The sequence below is a fragment of the Salmo salar genome, chromosome 07 (genome assembly GCF_965601325.2).
Source record: "Salmo salar chromosome 07, fSalSal1, whole genome shotgun sequence".
Lineage (NCBI taxonomy): Eukaryota > Metazoa > Chordata > Actinopteri > Salmoniformes > Salmonidae > Salmo > Salmo salar.
In genome coordinates, this window is record NC_138297.1 from 7,501,631 (window position 1) to 7,522,772 (window position 21,142).

At 40.9% G+C, this 21,142-nt stretch overlaps 1 protein-coding gene across 1 annotated transcript; it reads left to right on the top strand.

Moving 5' to 3' along the window:
- Positions 1-4,702: 4,702 nt before the first annotated feature.
- On the top strand, positions 4,703-17,081 carry mfsd8 (major facilitator superfamily domain containing 8). Its single transcript, XM_014206421.3, has 12 exons — positions 4,703-5,125; positions 5,268-5,350; positions 5,602-5,645; positions 6,137-6,377; positions 6,933-7,046; positions 7,906-8,050; positions 8,238-8,296; positions 8,550-8,658; positions 8,884-9,018; positions 9,984-10,087; positions 11,625-11,851; positions 15,134-17,081. Exons 1-12 carry the CDS (start codon positions 5,067-5,069, stop codon positions 15,338-15,340), a joined length of 1,527 nt encoding a protein of 508 aa, XP_014061896.3. The 5' UTR covers positions 4,703-5,066; the 3' UTR covers positions 15,341-17,081.
- The last annotated feature ends 4,061 nt before the right edge of the window (positions 17,082-21,142 follow it).

Here is a 21,142-nt window from a genome sequence, read left to right on the forward strand (position 1 = left end):
GTTGTCGCTAAAATATGCTTACGTATCAAATGCAAAACTATATAAATAATTTCAAATTCCTTATATTATTGAGCAAACCAGGCGGCACCATTTTCTTTTTCTTTTCTTTTTTACTTACGGATAGCCAGGGGCACGCTCAAACCGTCAGATATAATTTACAAACGAAGCATGTGTTTAGTGAGTCCGCCAGATCAGAGGCAGTAGGGATGACCAGGGATGTTCTCTTGATAAGTGTGTGAATTAGACAATTTTCTTGTCCTGCTAAACATTCAAAATGTAACCAGTACTTTTAGGTGTCAGGAAAAATGTATAGAGTATAAAGTACATCATTTTCTTTAGTAATGTAGTGAAGTAAAAGTAAAAGTTGTCAAAAATATAAATAGTAAAGTACAGATAGCCTAAAAAACTACTTAAGTAGTACTTTCAAGTATTTTTACTTCAGTACTTTACACCACTGCTTGTATCTTGCTTTGTGCTTATTTACAGGGCACCATTGAAGGCAGTCATTTCTGGGGTAGTGTTAAGTGTGAAGGTGGAGCTATGTAAGTTGAAGATTCCTGGTGTTTGTGATGCCTGCCGATTGGCGCGACGCAGACCCGGTGGGGAGCAAGGTGAAACAGAGGTGACAGTGTGTTATTTTTAAGCTTTGATTCAAAGTCATTACCTGACCAAGTAATGTTTGGATATATAAGTTATACTGTTAGAGCTTTTGTGCTGAATACGTTGAGGTGTTCTAGGTGTCAGGGAGCCAAGATGTGGGAAGTGTGCATGAGGACATGGGACAGAGGAATGTTTCAGTGGAAGAAGTTGTGTATGTCAACTTTGGGGGAGACAATGTTGCTGGGGATCGCAGGTCTCCAGTGCGAGAGAGGCAGGTTAAGGTGGCCAGGGTCAGAGTAGTACAGAAGATGTGATATGCTGAGGCAGTGAAGAAAGTAGAGGAGGGTGGATCCAGGGTGAGGGATTCTGAGAGGATCCCTGTGAATAGTAGATCTGTGCCAGAACAGAGGGATAGGCCAACGAGTGCATGTTTCTGTATGGTTTGTTTTCATAGCGTTCATAGCAATGATTATCAACTGTACCGCAGAGATGGAACGTAAGTCACAGAAAATAGATGTTGTGGTGGCAGCTACAGAGAAGTACTAGGGGGGTACGTGATTTGACTTCAGAAGAGTTACAGTGTGTGTTGAGTGGTAGTGTTCCGTCCTCTCAGGCTGTTGGCCTGGGGCAGGATCAGATCGTGTTAAAGTAGTGGAATAAGGTGGTGGGTTTTAGTGAGTTGTAGGGTTAGTTGGTAGGGTAATAAAACATATATTTGTATGTTTTATTGATTTGTTCCCATTTTGTATCACAAAGTGTAATAGATTTATACTATAGTTCAGTTGGCGGCAGTAATGCAACATATTGGATGCCAACCGCAGTTAAACCTCACAGAAGAAGAGCAGACAACAGAAAGATAGGGAGGGTGTTGATCCAGCTGATTTGTTTAAGAGACGTCTGGATACGACTGTGTATCAGGATTTTGCAGCCATTTACACAGATGGTTCAAAAGATCCAAGGACAGGACGTACTGGGTCAGCATTTGTAGTGCAGGAATGTGGGGTGGCAGTCAGGAAACTTATTACAAAGTGTTTGAAAAACTTGTCAATAATCAACTGACTGGCTTTCTTGATGTCTATAGTATTCTTTCTGGTATGCAATCTGGTTTCCACTCAGGTTATGGATGTGTCACTGCAACCTTAAAGGTCCTCAATGATGTCACCATTGCCCTTGATTCTAAGCAATGTTGTGCTGCTATTTTATTGACTTGGTCAAAGCTTTTGATATGGTAAAGAGTGCAGTGTATAAAGTCAGAACATCTGCTGTGTCAGCCACTGCCTGTCACCAAGGGAGTACCCCAAGGCTCGATCCTAGGTCCCACGCTCTTCTCAATTTACATCAACAACATAGCTCAGGCAGTAGGAAGCTCTCTCATCCATTTATATGCAGATGATACAGTCTTATACTCAGCTGGCCCCTCCCCGAAATGTGTGTTAAACACTCTACAACAAAGCTTTCTTAGTGTCCAACAAGCCTTCTCTGCCCTTAACCTTGTTCTGAAAACCTCCAAAACAAAGGTTATGAGGTTTGGTAAGAAGAATGCCCCTCTCCCCACAGGTGTGATTACTACCTCTGAGGGTTTAGAGCTTGAGGTAGTCACCTCATGCAAGTACTTGGGAGAACTGGCTAGACGGTACACTGTCCTTCTCTCAGCACATATCAAAGCTGCAGGCTAAGGTTACATCTAGACTTGGTTTCCTCTATCGTAATCACTCCTCTTTCACCCCAGCTGCCAAACTAACCCTGATTCAGATGACCATTTTACCCATGCTAGATTACGGAGACGTCATTTATAGATCGGCAGGTAAGGGTGCTCTCGAGCGGCTAGAGGTTCTTTACCATTCGGCCATCAGATTTGCCACCAATGCTCCTTGTAGGACACATCACTGCATTCTATACTCCTCTGTAAACTGGTCATCTCTGAATACCTGTCGCAAGACCCACTGATTGATGCTTATTTATAAAACCCTCCAAAAAAAATGTCACCTTTCAAATATACACTGGAGTTGCTTACCAAGGCGGCATTGAATGTTCCTGAGTGGCCTCTATGGCAAGACTTGAAAATTGCTTTCTATCAATGATCAAACACCAACTTGACAACGTTTGAATAAATATTTTAATAATAATGTGCAAATATTGTACAATCCAGGTGTGCAAACCTCTTAGACTTACCTAGAAAGACTCACAGCTGTAATCGCTGCCAAAGGCGATTCTAACATGTATTGGCTTAGGGGTGTGAATACTTATGTAAATGAGATATTTTTGTATAACATTCTGTTAAAGTCTTCCCTGTGTCTCAGTTGGTAGAGCATGGTGTTTGCAACGCCAGCATGGTGTGTGCAATGCCAGGGTTGTGGGTTTGATTCCCACGGGGGGCCCAGTACAAAAAAAAAATAACAGCAAAAAAAAAAATGCATGAAATGAAATGTATGTATTCAATACTGTAAGTTGCTCTGGATAAGAGTGTCTGCTAAATGACTAAAATGTAAAATGTTAAAGGTCCCCAAAGCACACACATCCCTGGGTCGCTCCTCTTTTCAGTTTGCTGCTGCTAGCGACTGGAACGATCTTCAACAAACACTCAAACTGGACAGTTTTATCTCCATCTCTTCGTTTAAAAATCATGGATACTCTTACTTACAGTTGCACCTGCTTCGCGTGATGTATTGTTTTCTCTACTTCTTGCCCTTTGTCTGTGCCCAATAATGTGCCCTTTGTCTGTGCCCAATAATGTTTGTACCATGTTTGTGCTGCTACCATGTCGGGCTGCTGCCATGTTGTGTTGCTACAATTTTGGTGTCATATTGTGTTTCTACCATGCTATGTTGTTGTCTTAGGTCTCTCTTTATGTAGTGTTGTGGTGTCTCTCTTTTTATTTTTAATCCCAGCCCCCGTCCCCGCAGGAGGCCTTTTGCGTTTTGGTAGGCCGTCACTGTAAATAAGAATTTGTTCTTAACTGACCTGCCTAGTTAAATAAAGGTTAAATTAAAAAATACAAATAAACAGCTCATTTGGCTGAATATATAGTGGAGCTGATGGCCATACTCTTAGCCTTGCAGTGGGTGGAGGAAGTCAAGCCAGACAGACTAGTCATTTGCTCTGATTCATGTGCAGTGTTGATGAGTCTCCAGCTTTAGCTCAGGTAGCAGACAAATCAAACTTTATTTGTCACTTGCGCCGAATACAACAAGTGTAGACCTTACCGTGAAATGCTTACTTACAAGCCCTTAACCAACAGTGCAGTTCAAGAAGAGTTAAGAAAATATTTACCAAATAAACTAAAGTAAAAAATTATAAAAAAGTAACACAATAAAATAACAATAAAGAGGCTACATACAGGGGGTACCCGTACCAAGTTAGTGTGCGGGGCTACATGTTAGTTGAGGTAATTTGTACATGTAGGTACCTGCTTTATGAGGTGCTACAAACCCGTGGCAGGATTAGACAGATGGATATACAGATAAGATTTACTTGGGTCTTAGCCCATGTGGGGGTGGAGGGGAACGAGGCAGTTGATGTACTGGCTAAACAAGCACTTAGTAGTGGGTATGTTCATGTTGTAGTTTTAATGAGAAAGGCAAAAGGTCTAATATGGACAGTGATGGTACAGAGATGGCAGGAGCAGTGGAATAGAAATACTATGGGCAGGCATTTATTTCAAGTACAGAGGAAAGTCGGGAGGGGAGGACGGCAGGAAGGGACAGAAGAGAGGAGGCAATTTTTTTACAAGATTAAGGGTGGGACACAGCCGGTTGAATAAGAAATTAAATGTGATAGGGAAGCATCCAACAGCAAAGTGTGATTATTTCCAGGAAACAGAGACCGTGGACCATGTATTGCTACAGTGTGGGCAGTATCAGAGGGAAAGAGAGAGGCAGAGATCGAGTATGAGCGAGAAGGGGATACAGGAAATTAGTTTAAGGAGTATATTGAGTAGTATGTCATTAGATATAGTCTCAAATATTCTGTTATCTTTTTTAAGAGCAACAGGGATGGCAGGTAGGATTTAGTTAATCCCTGTCTCTAGCCCACACTCCAGTACAGTAGGTGGCGGTAATGCACCATAACGTTGGAGGCCAACTGCCGATAAACCCCACCGAGGAAGGAAAAAGACGAAGAAGAAGAGCCGTGGGAAGTGTTGACAAATAATACAGTTTCACGTCAATGGAGAGCGAATATAAATCTTGTTTGCAATCAATGATACTGTAGTCGATTTTTTTTTTCTTCACCATAGCATAATTTGTCAGACTCATCTTTTAATTTAACATCATTATTTAATCGTACAAATTGTTCAATTATGTGATGTCGTTTAATTCGTGAATCTAGCATTCTAGCTACAGTAGCTGTCATCCAAGTAGGACTAGCTAGCTATCTAACGTTATCTCCCGGAGACATGGCGACTTAAAATGACCCACCACACGTCCGGACACCTTCAAATTCGGTGACAGCACAACGTAAAATCAGCGATGTCTCAACTAATGGATTCCGAGGAGAATACTCCATTGCTCAAAGATGATTCTGGCAGGTGGGTTATAGCACAGACTAACGTTAAGTTATTATTCCATACAGCTTTACTGTTTATGCTCACAAAGTTCACATTTTGTCACTTGCCTCAATCGTGTTGTTCTATCATTGTCGAACTTATGTAGTTTGTCCTTTCCGTCTAGTGATGACTCCCAAAATGATGAATACAAGAGTAGATGGCGGTCAATTCGTGTAATGTACTTCACAATGTTTCTAAGCAGTGTTGGTAAGCAAATTTGATACAATTTTATTTTATCCTAGTCACATGGCCTAACGTTACCTTTTTAAAAGTGAAAGACTGAAAGGTTACCAGTATCTGCCCCTGGGAAAGTTGTTATTCGTGAATGTGTGAGTCATAGCTTCAACCATAGCCCAAAACTATTAATGGTATGTGACATTGATTAGTCTGTGTTTATGCTGTGCAACATGTTTAATGATGGATATAGCCTAGGCTTAATTATTTGTGACTTCCTCTAGGTTTCACTATTGTCATCACGTCAGTATGGCCGTATCTGCAAAAGGTGAAGTTGATGTTGTTTTCCTGCTCTTGTCTTATAACTTTTTGGTTGAATATAAGAACCAACTAACTTGTTCATACTCAATACTTTTAATTTCACCTAAGTCCAATTTTAGAGCTGAAAAGGAGAAGTGAGAAAGAAAAAAATAGCAAAGAAGAATCTCCCTGCTTTATTTCTTAGAAATGTCAGAACACTGTATAAGCCATGTTTTTGTTGAAGTTGTTCGTATGCTATTTTACCCTCTCCCTTTTGAAATATACATGTGTAGCTCTTGAAATAATCCTCAAAACTGTGACAGTATCATAGTGCATGCAACAACAACAAAAAAACAGAAATTATAATGGTTAAATAAGAGATAATGTCGCACATAGCTCATGTCCAAACCACAATCTACAGCATGACTGACACGGTGGTTGACCACAAAGACATCGTCATGCGGTTTTGATACCGTTATCGCCTGTCAAATCTCAAATCTACTCTATCTGCCCGTCTAGATTGATGACAGTGCCAATGCTAGCTTCCTGGGCTGGGTGGTGGCGGCCTACAGCTTGGGCCAGATGCTGGCGTCCCCCCTCTTTGGGCTCTGGTCCAATCACAGACCCAGGAGAGAACCGCTGGCCTGCTCTATTTTCATCAACGTCACAGCCAACATCTACTACTCCTACATCTACCTACCCACATCACAGAACAAATACCACATGCTCATGTCCCGAGCTTTAGTAGGTTTTGGAGCAGGTAGGCTATGTCTCTGGTTTAGTCAGATGTAAAACAGTATCACCAGTTGAAGTCAAGGGGCTCTTTCACTACACACTTGTGCTTGCAGATTTCCTTTTGTTTTGTTGATTTGCTAAATCAGGGGTAGGCAACCCTGATCCCGGAGTGCCACAGGCACTTCATATTTTTGATTTAACCGTTGTGGAAGACCAAGGTGTGTTGAATTTTGGCAATCATTGAACTTATCAATTAGCTCAGTTGGTCAGGTCTGGTGCCTAGTTGTAACAAAATTATTACATTTACATTTTAGTCATTTAGCAGACGCTCTAGATAAGAGCGACTTGATACATTTTCATACTTTTTTTTTCTCTGAACTGGTCCCCTGTGGTAATCAAGCCCACAACCCTGGCGTTGCAAGCGCCGTGGTCTGTCAACTGAGCCACATGGGACCATGCAGTACCTGCGACACTCCAGGAACATTGCCCTTTTTCTCCCACCTGTATTGTTGAACAAATCTAATTTGGACGTGCCTGTCTAATATTTGGTTGTTGGTCCTGTTTTTTTTTGCTTTGATAGGGAACGTAGCTGTTGTGAGGTCCTATGTTGCTGGAGCCACCTCACTGAAGGAGAGGAACAGTGCTATGGCTAACACAAGTGCCTGTCAGGCTCTGGGGTTCATTCTGGGTCCAGGTATGGTTGTTCTCCCTTTTCCCCATTACTCAGTCTCATAGTGAGCGTTGGCTGTCTTTCTACATTGGAGCACTGTATGCTGACGTGGCACATTGTCAGCATTAGGTATTAACTATACAAGTATGTTCAGTCACAATGAGCCTATTTCGCGATAAGGCTACGTCAGTTGAGAGCGGTGTGACGACTAGTCAACAGATAGGGATTCAGCAGTTGACTAGCGTGTGTGATGATCTACGGTTAAACTGAACTATGACATAAGTTTATAATACAACAATCGGAACAACAACAAAAAACGGAACCAATTTGTTCAGTTTTGACATTGTACCACGCTAATCTTTGTACTAGCAGCAGTGTTTACTAGGACTGGAAATTGCCAGGGACCTCACGATACGATATTATCACCATACTTCGGTGCCGATACGATATGTATAGCTATTCTCACGATTCTACTATATGTACTGTGATTCGATACTGTGATTTTATTGAGATTTTGATCTTCTAAACATATTGCTCACTATACGCCTGCTGCAGAGAGACGAGAGAGAGCCATGAGAATGCATTTTTGATCAAGCAGGGAAATAAAGTGCTGAAAATAAATTAGCTCCCTGTTTTTTAAAAAGAAGATGGAGAACAAGCTATGAAGAATAAATACTGGAGTTTTGGTGCAGCTAAAGCCGACTAGCACAAAAATAATATTGCGACGTTGTCGATATGATAAATCATTAAAAACAATATTCTGATATGTAACTGTATTGACCCTCCCCCAAAACAGATCATTGTTTACAATGTGACGTCATAGTGGAAAAAGCTCATTTAGACAGCAGCTAAAGTGTAATATATTTGATTTTGTTTTTTTCAGCTCTCCAGGCCGGTTTGTCATTTATTGGTGAACAAGGTGTTAGCGTGAAGGTCATTGACCTACAGCTGAATATGTACACCGCCCCAGCTCTACTGGCTGCATTATTTGGCCTCATCAATATCCTTCTCGTCGTATTAGTACTAAGGTGAGTGGTTACATTTTCAACTTTTACTGACATCTTGGATTTTATCCAAATAACATCTTGGGATTTCACCAAGTAAATTTACCATCTGTTTAAGTTTATGTTCATCTGACGATGTTGACGTGAATAGTACCACTGGTCTCTTTACTGCCATGCTGGGAGCAGGCACTCACCCATTTCTGTTCAACAGGGAACACCAAGTTGACGACTATGGAAGACATATCAGAGCCATCAATTATGTGTCTGAAGGTAAATACTTTTCCAAAAGACTGGTTGAATAAATTGGAGCTTTGTCTGTTATGTAGTTGATATTACCTTGTATTTAACCAGTAACGGCTTGCATGAAGACCTATAGGACATACCTTTTTAAACAAGTTTTGGACATTGAGTGGTTGTGGATAGATTAAGCATCTTTTGTTTCTGTAGCTGAAACAAGATAAATTAATATGTTTGCTTTGGCTTGTAAGTTGTTGAGTGCCATATCTTCTCTCTTCTCTTACAGAAAGAATGGATATCAGTCAGGAAACAGAAGGGGATATTGATCAAGTTGCTGTTTTGACCTCCAATGTTCTATTTTTCATCATCATGTTCATTTTTGCGGTCTTTGAGACGTATGTACTATTTATAGTCGCGTGCCAATAATGTAGTATCATCGGCAATGCATAAGAATAATATCAGTATTTGTTGAATACTTGAAGCTCATTTAGAAACACACGACTGTCGGAAGTCACGAGTAAACCCAGTGCAAGTTGTATTTGCTAATTTCATCCCATTGTTTTTCACACGTGTCATCTGTGGAGGGTTTCTACACTTATGCTTTAATGGTTGATTTTCAGCATAGCCACACCCCTATCTATGGACATGTTCTCTTGGACTAGGAAGGATGCAGTGATGTACAACGGTATCATACTGTCCTGCGTCGGCTTTGAGTCCATCCTGGTGTTTCTACTTGTGAAGGTTCTCTCTCAAAGGTAAGCCGTTCAAATCAAATTTTATTGGTCACACAAGTGTTTAGCAGATGTTATTGCGGGTGTAGCGAAATGCTTGTGTTTCTAGCTCCAACAGTGCGGTACTGAGACAGTAATATCGGTAATATCTAACAAGTAATTTATATATATATATATACCAATTTCGCCACAATACACACAAATCCAAAGTAAAATAATGGAATTAAGAATATATTAATATTTGAATGAGCAATTCAACTGTAAATACACTATGTTAGCAGCATAGACTGAGCTATAGGACTGCAGGAATGAAGATACCGGTACTGAGACAGTAATATCGGTAATATCTAACAATTAATTTATATATATATATATATATATATATATATACCAATTTCACCACAATACACACAAATCCAAAGTAAAATAATGGAATTAAGAATATATTAATATTTGAATGAGCAATGTCGGAGCAGCATAGACTAAGATACAGTAGAACACTTCACTGTTCATTTCATAATAATGAAAACAATGAACACAGGTACTGACTGTGAGGGGGGGAAAAAACAATGTTAATTGTGAATGCCACTGTCAGGATATAGTATTGAGAGTTTAATTGACTGTGCATTGAGTATTGTTTTTATTTTTTTTTATTATTATTTCACCTTTATTTAACCAGGTAGGCTAGATGAGAACAAGTTCTCATTTGCAACTGCGACCTGGCCAAGATAAAGCATAGCAATTCGTCACATACAACAACACAGAGTTACACATGGAATAAACAAAACATACAGTCAATAATACAGTAGAACAAAAGAAAACAAAAAGTCTATATCCAGTGAGTGATATGTGAAGAAAAATAGTTATATACATTGGACACGACAGGACAAAGACAGACGTCTGACTGCTACGCCATCGTGGGTTCATCATGCGGGGGGGGGGGGGGGAATTAAATGAATGAATGTATGAAAGGCACTGTTGTCTTCCAGGATTGGGGATCGTCCTGTGCTCCTTGGAGGCTTGGCCATCATATTCTGTGGCTTCTTTGTCCTGCTCCCATGGGGGAACCATTACCCTGCGATCCAGTGGGCAGGTATGGAATCGATGGCTTTTTGACCCGTCCCCTTACCTGAGAGGTTGTTTAACGTCAGTGATATGACATTTTAGCCATCTTCACAATTCTTCTAGTTTTTTTGGGGGGGGGGGGGTTCAAATTCAACTGTAAATACAGTATGTTAGCAGCATAGACTGAGCTATAGGACTGCAGGAATGAAGATACCGGTACTGAGACAGTTTGCGTTATACTTACAGTGCCTTCAGAAAGTATTCATACCCCTTGACTTTTTGTTGTATTCATACCCCCACATTTTGTTGTTACAGCCTGAATTCAAAGTGGATTAAATTGTTTAGTTTTTCTCACATCTACACAGTACCCCATAATGACAAAGTGAAAACATGTTTTTAGAAATGTTTGCTAATTTATTGAAAAATGAAATACAAAAATATCACATTTACATAAGTATTCACACCCCTGAGTCAATACATGTTAGAATCGCCTTTGGCAGCGATTACAGCTGTGAGTCTTTCTAGGTAAGTGTAAGAGCTTTGCACACCTGGATTGTACAATATTTGCACATTATTATTAAAATAATTATTCAAACGTTGTCAAGTTGGGGTTTGATCATTGATAGAAAGCAATTTCAAGTCTTGCCATAGAGGCCACTCAGGAACATTCAATGCCGCCTTGGTAAGCAACTCCAGTGTATATTTGAAAGGTGAATTTGTCTCCCAGTGTCCGTTGGAAAGCAGAGTGAACCAGGTTTTCCTCTATGATTTTGCTTGTGCTTAGCTCTAGTCTGTTTCTTTTGATCATAAAAAAACTCCCATAGTCCTTGCTGATGACAAGCATACCCATAACATGATGCAGCCACCACCATGCTTGAAAATATGAAGAGTGGTACTCCGACTGTTTTAATCACCATTGGCCTCAGTGAAATCCCTGCGCAGTTTCCTTCCTCTCCGGCAACTGAGTTAGGAAGGACACCTGTATCTTTGTAGTGACTTGGTATATTAATACACCAGCCAAAGTATAATTAATAATTTCATCATGCTCAAAGGGATATTCGATGTCTTTTTTAAATTTTACCCATCTACCAATAGGTGCCCTTCATTGCGAGGCATTGGAAAACCTCTCTGGTCTTTGTGGTTGAATCTGTGTTTGAAATTCACTGCTCGACTGAGGGACCTTACAGATAATTGTATGTGTGGGGTACAGAGATGAGGTTGTCATTACAAAATAATGACAACTATAAAACACTATTTCACACAGAGTGAGTCAATGCAACTTATTATGTGACTTGTTAAGCAGATTTTTACACCTAAATGATGTAGGCTTGCCGTAACAAAGGGGTTGAATACTTATTGACTCAAGACATTTCCGCGTTTTAATATTGAATGAATTTGTAAAAATGTATAAAAACATGATTCCATTATGGGATATTGTATGTAAGCCAGACACACACAATCGCAATGTAATCCATTTTAAATTCAGGCTGTAACACAACAAAATGTGGAAAAAAATCAAGGGGTGTGAATACTTTCTGAACGCACTATCTCTCAAAAAAACACAGACCTCAAGAATAACACTGTCATCCACGAGACGTTTGCCCCAACCTCGGTCTCCAACAGCTCCTTCGAGCCGACAGGCTGCCCTGCTGAACAGACATGGTGCCAGTATACCCCCGCCATTCACCTGGCACAGTTCCTTACCGCCGACGTCCTCATTGGAGCGGGCTACCCGGCCTGCAACGTGATATCCTACACGCTCTACTCCAAAATCCTAGGGTCCAAGCCTCAGGTATGTTCACGTGTTCAGAACAAAGCTTCACCGTTGACGCATATCTAATTCTAACGCTATCATACTGAACCAATTAAAGGGGCATTGAGAGATCCAAGACGCCTCTGTTAGCGTTTTTAGCATTCCAACTCATTCATCCACTGTGGCCGTGTGTTCCGAATGATAGTACGTCCATTGTCATGAATGGGGCTCTCATAGGCCATATTTTCATTGGAATGAGAGCGGATTTTTTTATTATCTTATTGCTTGTATGTACCCGTACCTCCATTGTGACTCTCTGGACTCCTATTGCTTTGTGTTTTAATATTCTATGCCAGGTTTTCATAAAGGAATGAGAGGCTGGCACACAGAATATTGCTGCTGCCGAGTGCTTTATTCATGCAACATAATTAGGCAATATTTAGACCTGGATTCAAATATATGCTTGTTGAAGTATTTGTTTTTTAAAATACTTATTCTGTGTATTAGGGTATTTTCAAATAATGTTCCCGAATCAACTACTTCTATTTGAAAGTACTGTATTTTCAAAAATGTCCTATAAATACAATTTTAATTTTTTTTCATATATATATATATATATATATTTGTAATACTTGTTTCCAAGTACATTTAAAATACCCCTAGGACCAATCAGACTCGGGCCTGTATCCACAAAGCGTCTCAGAGTAGGAAATTGTTCGTAAGTGCTGAAGTGTTAAGGGTTAAAATAAAAGCTAGGCTTTAAACCTCTTTAGTCATAAGAGTCCTAACCTAGTTGACAGGTACTGAGGAGACCTCATGAGTTGACCTCACCAGTTAAGAGTTACCAGCAGGTGTCTTGATAGTAGAAAAATACAGTGATTCAGTGGTTCCTGCGCCACATGGAATTTGTTTAGGAGTTGTTAAAAGATTTATTTTGATATTTCTATATGATCAATCCATAAATAATCCATACCTACATGCAACAGTGTCTATTGCTCTTTTGACAATGATTTCTCACAACGCCTAAAAAAATGTAACATGTTGAGAGGTACTTTTTTTTCTTTTTCTTCTAGCTTTCAAATAGGCACATTCTTCTCCTCTCAAACTATTCCCCGGGTCCTTAGTGTACAAGCGAAAGTAGTGCACTGTGTTTTTTTTTTTTGTCAATAAAGCTGATAGAAAATAATGGTTCATAAACAATAACTAAAGTTGATGTTTTGAGTCCATATCAATGCATAAATCACATCATAAGACAGTGTTGTTCAGGTAAAAAAAAAAAAGTGTAATTCGAATTCCCCTTTAATTGCCCATCTGGCCCTCTAGCAATTTAATTGAGAGGGTTTTGGGGAAAGGTTCTGTCAACCCACAAGACATCAACTGGCTACACACAGAGTGATAAATGAATGCGCACGCAACACACAGACATGGGCAATATATCTGGAAATGTATTGACAGTTATTGTGTTAGGTTTTGTCTTTTTAAACCAATAGTGGGATAATGTCAATATTGCGTTGATTTAGATGGGAGCTTGCGTTGTCCTGATTCTTTCAGAATTGTTTGGCGAGCTAATCATAGGTGGGCTGTGAGCTACTGGTAGTTCGCAATCGACCTGTTAGAGACCCCTGAGAGATCATATTAGGTTATCCCTTTGGTCATGCTTATAAGTTGGGAAATTGAAAGCATCTAGGGCTTATGTTAAAAGGTAGACTCAGCGAGAGGCTCTACTTCACTGCTGTTTTTGGTCCTGTGGCTTCCATGCTGTACACAGCGTGAAGCTAACCCGTACACATACTGTGGGAGAGCGAAGTGTTGCGTCTCGCTCATCTCAATATCCTCTCCGGTGCTGCTTGTGGTGGTAATGTCAGTCTAGCTTTAACTCTGACTGTGTTCAATGAAAATGATAGATCTTTCAAACATTTGTATGCAACATGGTATACAACTATAGAAACAGTGGACTCTAGCAGGAGGGTTTTTGACTGGTTCAGAGTTCAGTGCCACCATTTCGTGTTATAAGAATCCAGATGATTAGAGGACAATCCAAATAGAGGGGATTTACTGCACATGGGGAAAGGCTGCAGAGGACAATCCAAATAGAGGGGATTTACTGAACATGTAGAAAGGCTGCAGGATAATGTTGTGTGCTTTGTCAGTCACGCACAACACGGGAAAAGAAAACATAAGTTGGCCACCCCATGCATTCACCAACAGGAATAAGGAAGACTGGAGAGAGAAACTGCTGCTTATATAGTCGTGATAATGAGCAGAGTGGAGACAGGAAAGTTGCAAGGGAGGGGCGTGGCCAGTGTAGAGGGAAAAACCTGGTTTCTACCATGAGCCTTTGCAACAGCAACATTGTCGGCAAATGACTTGATGCCTACTGTGTACTGCCAAAGCGATTTATTTGTTCAACAGGAGTGATGAGTGTGTTGATATAACGGTAATATTGTCAACATTTTATTTTTAACAAACATTAGAATTGGTTAAAAAAAAGGTTATGCATGCCAACATATTAGGTTATAATTAAGAGTAGACAAATTGTATCAAGTGTTTTACCATTACAACATTTGATGTACAGTCACATTCATCTGGGTGTCTGAAACGTGCTATACAGTTCACAGCTGGCCATGCCTCTTCGTGATTGGTTAGTTCCCATAATTTACAACGATGAGTGTCATCACCATCGGTACCTCAAACTGTCGTGATGACCAGCTGAGATAACCTTTTTAGGAGTTGATGTTACTCCTGGCTCAGAGTTTGTCTGGTCAGTGTCTTAACATCCTAAAACCTACTGTGAGCTGGGAGTTTTTTTAGTCTTAAAAACAGGTTTTAACAGGATTCTTAGGACCTTTTTATGAGATGCTTTGTGGATACGGGCTCTGGCTTCAAATGCGTGGGAGTGTTTAAATATTTGTATTTGAAAAATACACTTGTATTTGAGTATTTACAAATAAAATGTCCAAATATTCAAAGAAAAATATATATCCTAGTACTTACTGTATGTAAATGTATTGAATATTTGAACCCAGGTCTGGTTTAGACTTCCCAGAAATCTTCATCAGGTCAACCACAGGTCTCTCATTCCTTCATATTATTTCAACCCAGCACCGGTATTCTCAAGTGTGTATATCATATTATTCTACTATGCCAGGTGTAACGTTTCCAAAAAAAAAAAGTTCTCAGCTGACTGGACTGGTACAGTGTGTGTAAAAGACTAGACTGGTACAGTGTGTGTAAAAGACTAGACTGGTACAGTGTGTGTAAAAGTGCACAGAATGGAATAAACAGCATGTGGGTCTCTTTTTTTTCCCCCCTGTCCCCCAGGGTGTGTACATGGGGTGGTTGACAGCCTCTGGTAGCGGGGCCCGGACCCTGGGGCCCGTGTTCGTCTCCCAGGTGTACACAATCCTGGGTCCACGTTGGGCTTTCAGTCTCATCTGTAGCATGGTGCTGGGGGCCATACTTCTCCTGGGGGCCCTCTACCACAAACTCATCTCCTTCGCCGTGCGTCACGGCAGGATCCTGGAGTAACAAATATAGACTGGGGGGGGGGACTTTTTGTCGACTTTCATCCTAAAATGAGAAGCTTTCACTAATGAAGTTGCTGCCGGGGATGTGGTGACTGTTTCACGATGCCTTATAGTTTGTCACTCAGGTTTGATTTTGAAGATGTTTGGTCAAGAACAAAACGGTAGGGCCATTTATTTTCAGCTGAGTTCAGAGTCACTTCTCTAGTTGAAAAGGAACTACTGCTTCTACCACTGAACGTACTGCAGTAACTGCTACTTCTCTGATTTTGTATGGAAAAGCCATTTCAAAATGTGCTCTCTCTCTCTCTCTCTTTTTTGAAAGTGTACTTGGCTTGTTTGGGGGACCACTGATTTAAACATCGGTTAATTTGTTACATTTGATGTTGTAACTGGTTTGAATAATGGTAACTTTTAGTATTGAAAAATATGTACATGCATGTAGTTGAAGTGACTGATTCCAACAGAGTCACTTGTTATTGAAATAATGGAAAACCTGTTTTATGTGATATTGTGGGTATAAAAGAAACTTCCCTTTTTCAGGACCCTGTCTTTCAAAGATAATTCGTAAAAATCAAAATAACTTCACAGATCTTCATTGTAAAGGGTTTAAACACTGTTTTCCATGCTTGTTCATTGAATCATAAACAATTAATGAACATGCACCTGTGGAACGGTCGTTAAGACACTAACAGCTTACAGACGGTAGGCAATTAAGGTCACAGTTATGAACACTTAGGACACTAACACCGAGGCCTGTAGTCTGGAGCGGGATCAATTTGGAGGTGGAGGGTCCTTCATGGTCTGGGGCGGTGTGTCACAACATCATCGGACTGAGCTTGTTGTCATTGCAGGCAATCTCAACGCTGTGCGTTATAGGGATGACATCCTCCTCCCTCATGTGGTACCCTTCCTGCAGGCTCATCCTGACATGACCCTCCAGCATGACAATGCCACCAGCCATACTGCTCGTTCTGTGTGTGATTTCCTGCAAGACAGAAATGTCAGTGTTCTGCCATGGCCAGCGAAGAGCCCGGATCTCAATCCCATTGAGTACGTCTGGGACCTGTTGGATCAGAGGGTGAGGGCTAGGGCCATTCCCCCCCCAGAAATGTCCGGGAACTTGCAGGTGCCTTGATGGAAGAGTGGGGTAGCATCTCACAGCAAGAACTGGCAAATCTGGTGCAGTCCATGAGGAGGAGATGCACTGCAGTACTTAATGCAGCTGGTGGCCACACCAGATACTGACAGTTACTTTTGATTTTGACCATCCTTTGTTCAGGGACACATTATTCCATTTCTGTTAGTCACATGTCTGTGGAACTTGTTCAGTTTATGTTTCAGTTGTTGAATCTTATGTTCATACAAATATTTGCACGTTGAGTTTGCTGAAAATAAACGCAGTTGACAGTGAGAGGACGTTTCTTTTTTTTTTTGCTGAGTTTATATTGAAATATGTTATAAGAAGAGGTGCAACTCTTGCTTGTGAATCTTAATGAATGTTTAAAAATATAAAAAAGAGTATTTAGAAACATTATTTGTTATACTAACAAGAGTCCTGCCTCTTTATCACAGACTGGTAGGAACATTTCTACCACATCTTGACTTTGTTGCTCTTTGAAGCTGTCTTACATCCTGATAATTATTTGCTGTCATGAGATTGTAATTTTTACTATACATTGATAATGCCTACAGTATGAATCCATGTTTTATGTGATAAGAATAAATGCAGTCACATATCAAAATGGACCTGTTGTATTGATTGAAAAAGGAAAGGTCTATTATATATTATTCTGAGTGGCTGCGTGACTGGACTCTGGATGCCTCTTCCCGATGGCCGAACAAAAAGTGTCTTGTGCACAGGGGTCTTTTTTTATAAACTAGGGGACCAGTGAGGATTTCCTAAGCTGGACAACTTGTTACAGCTGTTAAGTCATTGATAATAATCAGCAAAAAAAAAAAAAAACTATGTCATTACATTAAGATATAAAGGTGGTGATCAAAATTCACAAGTTGATTTAAAATCTGTGTTTAAGCCTTTATCATGGTTGGCGTCTTGACAGATTTGTCCAAAATTGGTTGTGATTAAAAAAATTAAAAAAAACCCATTCTGTCCTTTCATGTGCTATTTTACTCTGGTAGCTTCTCTGCTGCTTTCCCCTCCCTTTTCTCAGACACCCATGGAGATGATCGTATGTCTTCATCAGCCTGTATAATTTTCACGATTCTGTCATCAAAATACATACAGTATATATTGACAGTTAACATTATAATTTCTATAAATCAATTGTTTTGTTCTGTATCATTTAACCAGTCAAACTGGAGCACCATAACACATGACGCAGTTCAAACAGTCATTTTGGATACTAGGGATATATAGGTGTAACTTTTCTTTTGACACTTTACAGCCAAATGTTGTGCTTTAATACAGTATGTGTTCTTTATTTGACCATGGGAAATGTTTTTAAAACCAAATTTTAATACAAATGTCACTTAAAGGGGCAATCTGGAGGTTCAAACAATTATGATTACCCCACCTGGTTTTGTTTATTAAAAAAAAAAAAAAGAGGGACTGAGCTGGAGAAATATAACCACTCAAATTCAGACGATGGTTCCGGGTTTGAGTCCCGGGTGGGATGGTGCCTGTGAGGCCATCGGAGAGGCGTGTGAGGGACTTAGTATAAAGAACGGTGGGGACACGCTCTCCCGAAGGAAGGGGGGTAGTGTAGCGACCTTCAATGATGTATACAAACACTAAATTGCGGATGTTATGCACTGGCCAATGAGAGGCTTTGAACCACCTTCCGTATTGGTACTCAGAATCCTCAGAAGGAGCAGTCCGCCATAGGAATGAATGGATCGGATCTCTTGGTGTAACGGTTTAGTTGTTGGGTGTCAGTCACTGACCACCCCTCCCCCACGTACCTACAATTCCCAACCATACTCCCTGCATCGACAAGTCACAGGTTGCCCTATATGAGCAAATATGAAACCTTATTGCTAAATATGTCTTCTTTTTTTTTACGCTTTTCTATTATGACATAAGGACCTTCATTTTGACATTTCCTATTAGAAAGCCATGACCTGTAAGTGACCCACTGGGGTCAAGCCAAACAGAGCAGTTATATGCTCTGACTCGTGCCGTGTTAATGAGTCTGCAGACAATCAAATTTATTTATAAAGCCCTTTTTTACATCAGCCGATGCCACAAAGTGCTGTACAGAAACCTAGCCTAAAACCCCAAACCGGAAGCAATGCAGATGTGGCTAGGAAAATCTCCCTAGAAAGGCCAGAACCTAGGAAGAACCAGGCTCTGAGGGGTGGCCTGTCCTCTTCTGGCTGTGCCGGATGGAGATTATAACAGAACATGGCCAAGATCTTCAAACGTTCATAGATGACCAGCAGGGTCAGATAATAATAATCACAGTGGTTGTAGAGGGTGCAACAGGTCAGCACCTCAGGAGTAAATGTCAGTTGGCTTTTCATAGCTGAAAATTCAGAGTTAGAGACAGCAGGTGCGGTAGAGAGTCCAAAACAGCAGGTCTGGGACAAGGTAGCACGTCCAGTGAACAGGTCAGGGTTCCATAGCCGCAGGCAGAACAGTTGAAACTGGCGCAGCAGCATGACCAGGTGGACTGGGGACAGCAAGGAGTCATCAGGCCAAGTACTCCTGGTCCTAGGGCTCAGGTTCTGAGAGAGAGAACTTAACCTCTCTGGGCTAGGCGGGACGAATTCGTCCCACCTACGCAACAGCCAGTGTAATCCAGTGGCGCGATTTTCAAATACCTTAAAAATCCTATTACTTCAATTTCTCAAACATATGACTATTTTACAGCTATTTAAAGACAAGACTCTCGTTAATCTAACCACACTGTCCGATTTCAAAAAGGCTTTACAACGAAAGCAAAACATTAGATTATGTCAGCAGAGTACCCAGCCAGAAATAATCAGACACCCATTTTTCAAGCTAGCATATAATGTCACAAAAACCCAGAAGACAGCTAAATGCAGCACTAACCTTTGATGATCGTCATCAGATGACAACCCTAGGACATTATGTTATACAATACATGCATGTTTTGTTCAATCAAGTTCATATTTATATCAAAAAACAGCTTTTCACATTAGCATGTGACGTTCAGAACTAGCATACCCCCCGCAAACTTCCGGGGAATTTACTAACAATTTACTAAATTACTCACGATAAACGTTCACAAAAAGCATAACAATTATTTAAAAAATTATAGATACAGAACTCCTCTATGCACTCGATATGTCCGATTTTAAAATAGCTTTTTGGTGAAAGCACATTTTGCAATATTCTAAGTACATAGCCCAGCCATCACGGGCTAGCTATTTAGACACCCGGCAAGTTTAACCTTCACCAAAATCAGATTTACTATAACAAAAATGTTATTACCTTTGTTGTCTTCGTCAGAATGCACTCCCAGGACTTCTACTTCAATAACAAATGTTGGTTTGGTCCCAAATAATCCATCGTTATATCCAAATAGCGGCGTTTTGTTCGTGCGTTCCAGAAACTATCCGAAATGGTAAATCAGGGTCGTGCGCATGGCGCAATTCGTGACAAAACATTTCTAAATATTCCATTACCGTACTTCGAAGCATGTCAACCGCTGTTTAAAATCTATTTTTATGCAATTTATCTCGCAAAAAAGCGATAATATTCCGACCGGGAATCTCCTTTTCGGCAAACAGAGGAAAAAACACAAAGACGGGGGCGGCCAGTGCACGCGCCTAAGCCCACAGTCCCTTGATCGGCCACTTGAGAAAGGCGATAATGTGTTTCAGCCTGGGGCTGGAATGACGACATTCAGGTTTTTCCCGGGCTCTGAGAGCCTATTGGAGCCGTGGGAAGTGTCACGTTACCGCAGAGATCCTACATTTTTGAAAGAGATGTCAAAGAAAGACAATAAATGGTCAGACAGGCCACTTCCTGTAAAGGAATCTCTCAGGTTTTGACCTGCCATTTGAGTTCTGTTATACTCACAGACACCATTCAAACAGTTTTAGAAACTTTGGAGTGTTTTCTATCCAAAGCCAATAATTATATGCATATTCTAGTTACTGGGCAGGAGTAGTAACCAGATTAAATCGGGTACGTTTTTTTATCCAGCCGTGTCAATACTGCCCCCTACCCTCAACAGGGTAAAATTAACACAGGCCACCGGATAGGACATGATAAATACTCCAGATATAGCAGACTTACTGACCCTAGCCCCCCGACACAAACTACTGCAGCATAAATACTGGAGGCTGAGACAGAAGGGGGTCGGGAGACACTGTGGCCCAGTCCGACGATACCCCCTGACAGGGCCAAACAGGTAGGATATAACCCCACGCACTTTTCCAAGGCACAGACCCCACACCACTAGAGGGGTATCTTCAACCTACTATCCTGAGACCAGGCTGAGTTTTGCCCACAAAGACCTCCCCCATGGCACAACCCAAGGGGGGGCGCCAACCCAGACAGGAAGACCACGTCAGTGACCCAACCAACTCAAGTGACGCACCCCTCCTAGGGACGGCATGGAAGAGCACCAGTAAGCCAGTGACTCAGCCCCCGTAATAGGGTTAGAGGCAGAGATTCCCAGTGAGAAGAGGAGAACCGGCCAGGCAGAGACGGAAAGGGCGGTTCGTCTCTCCAGTGCCTTTCCGTTCACCTTCACACCCTTGGGCCAGACTACACAATCAAAAGGACCTACTGAAGAGATGAGTCTTCAATAAAGACTTGAAGGTCGAGAACGAATCTGCGTCTCTCACATGGAGGGGCAGACCATTCCAT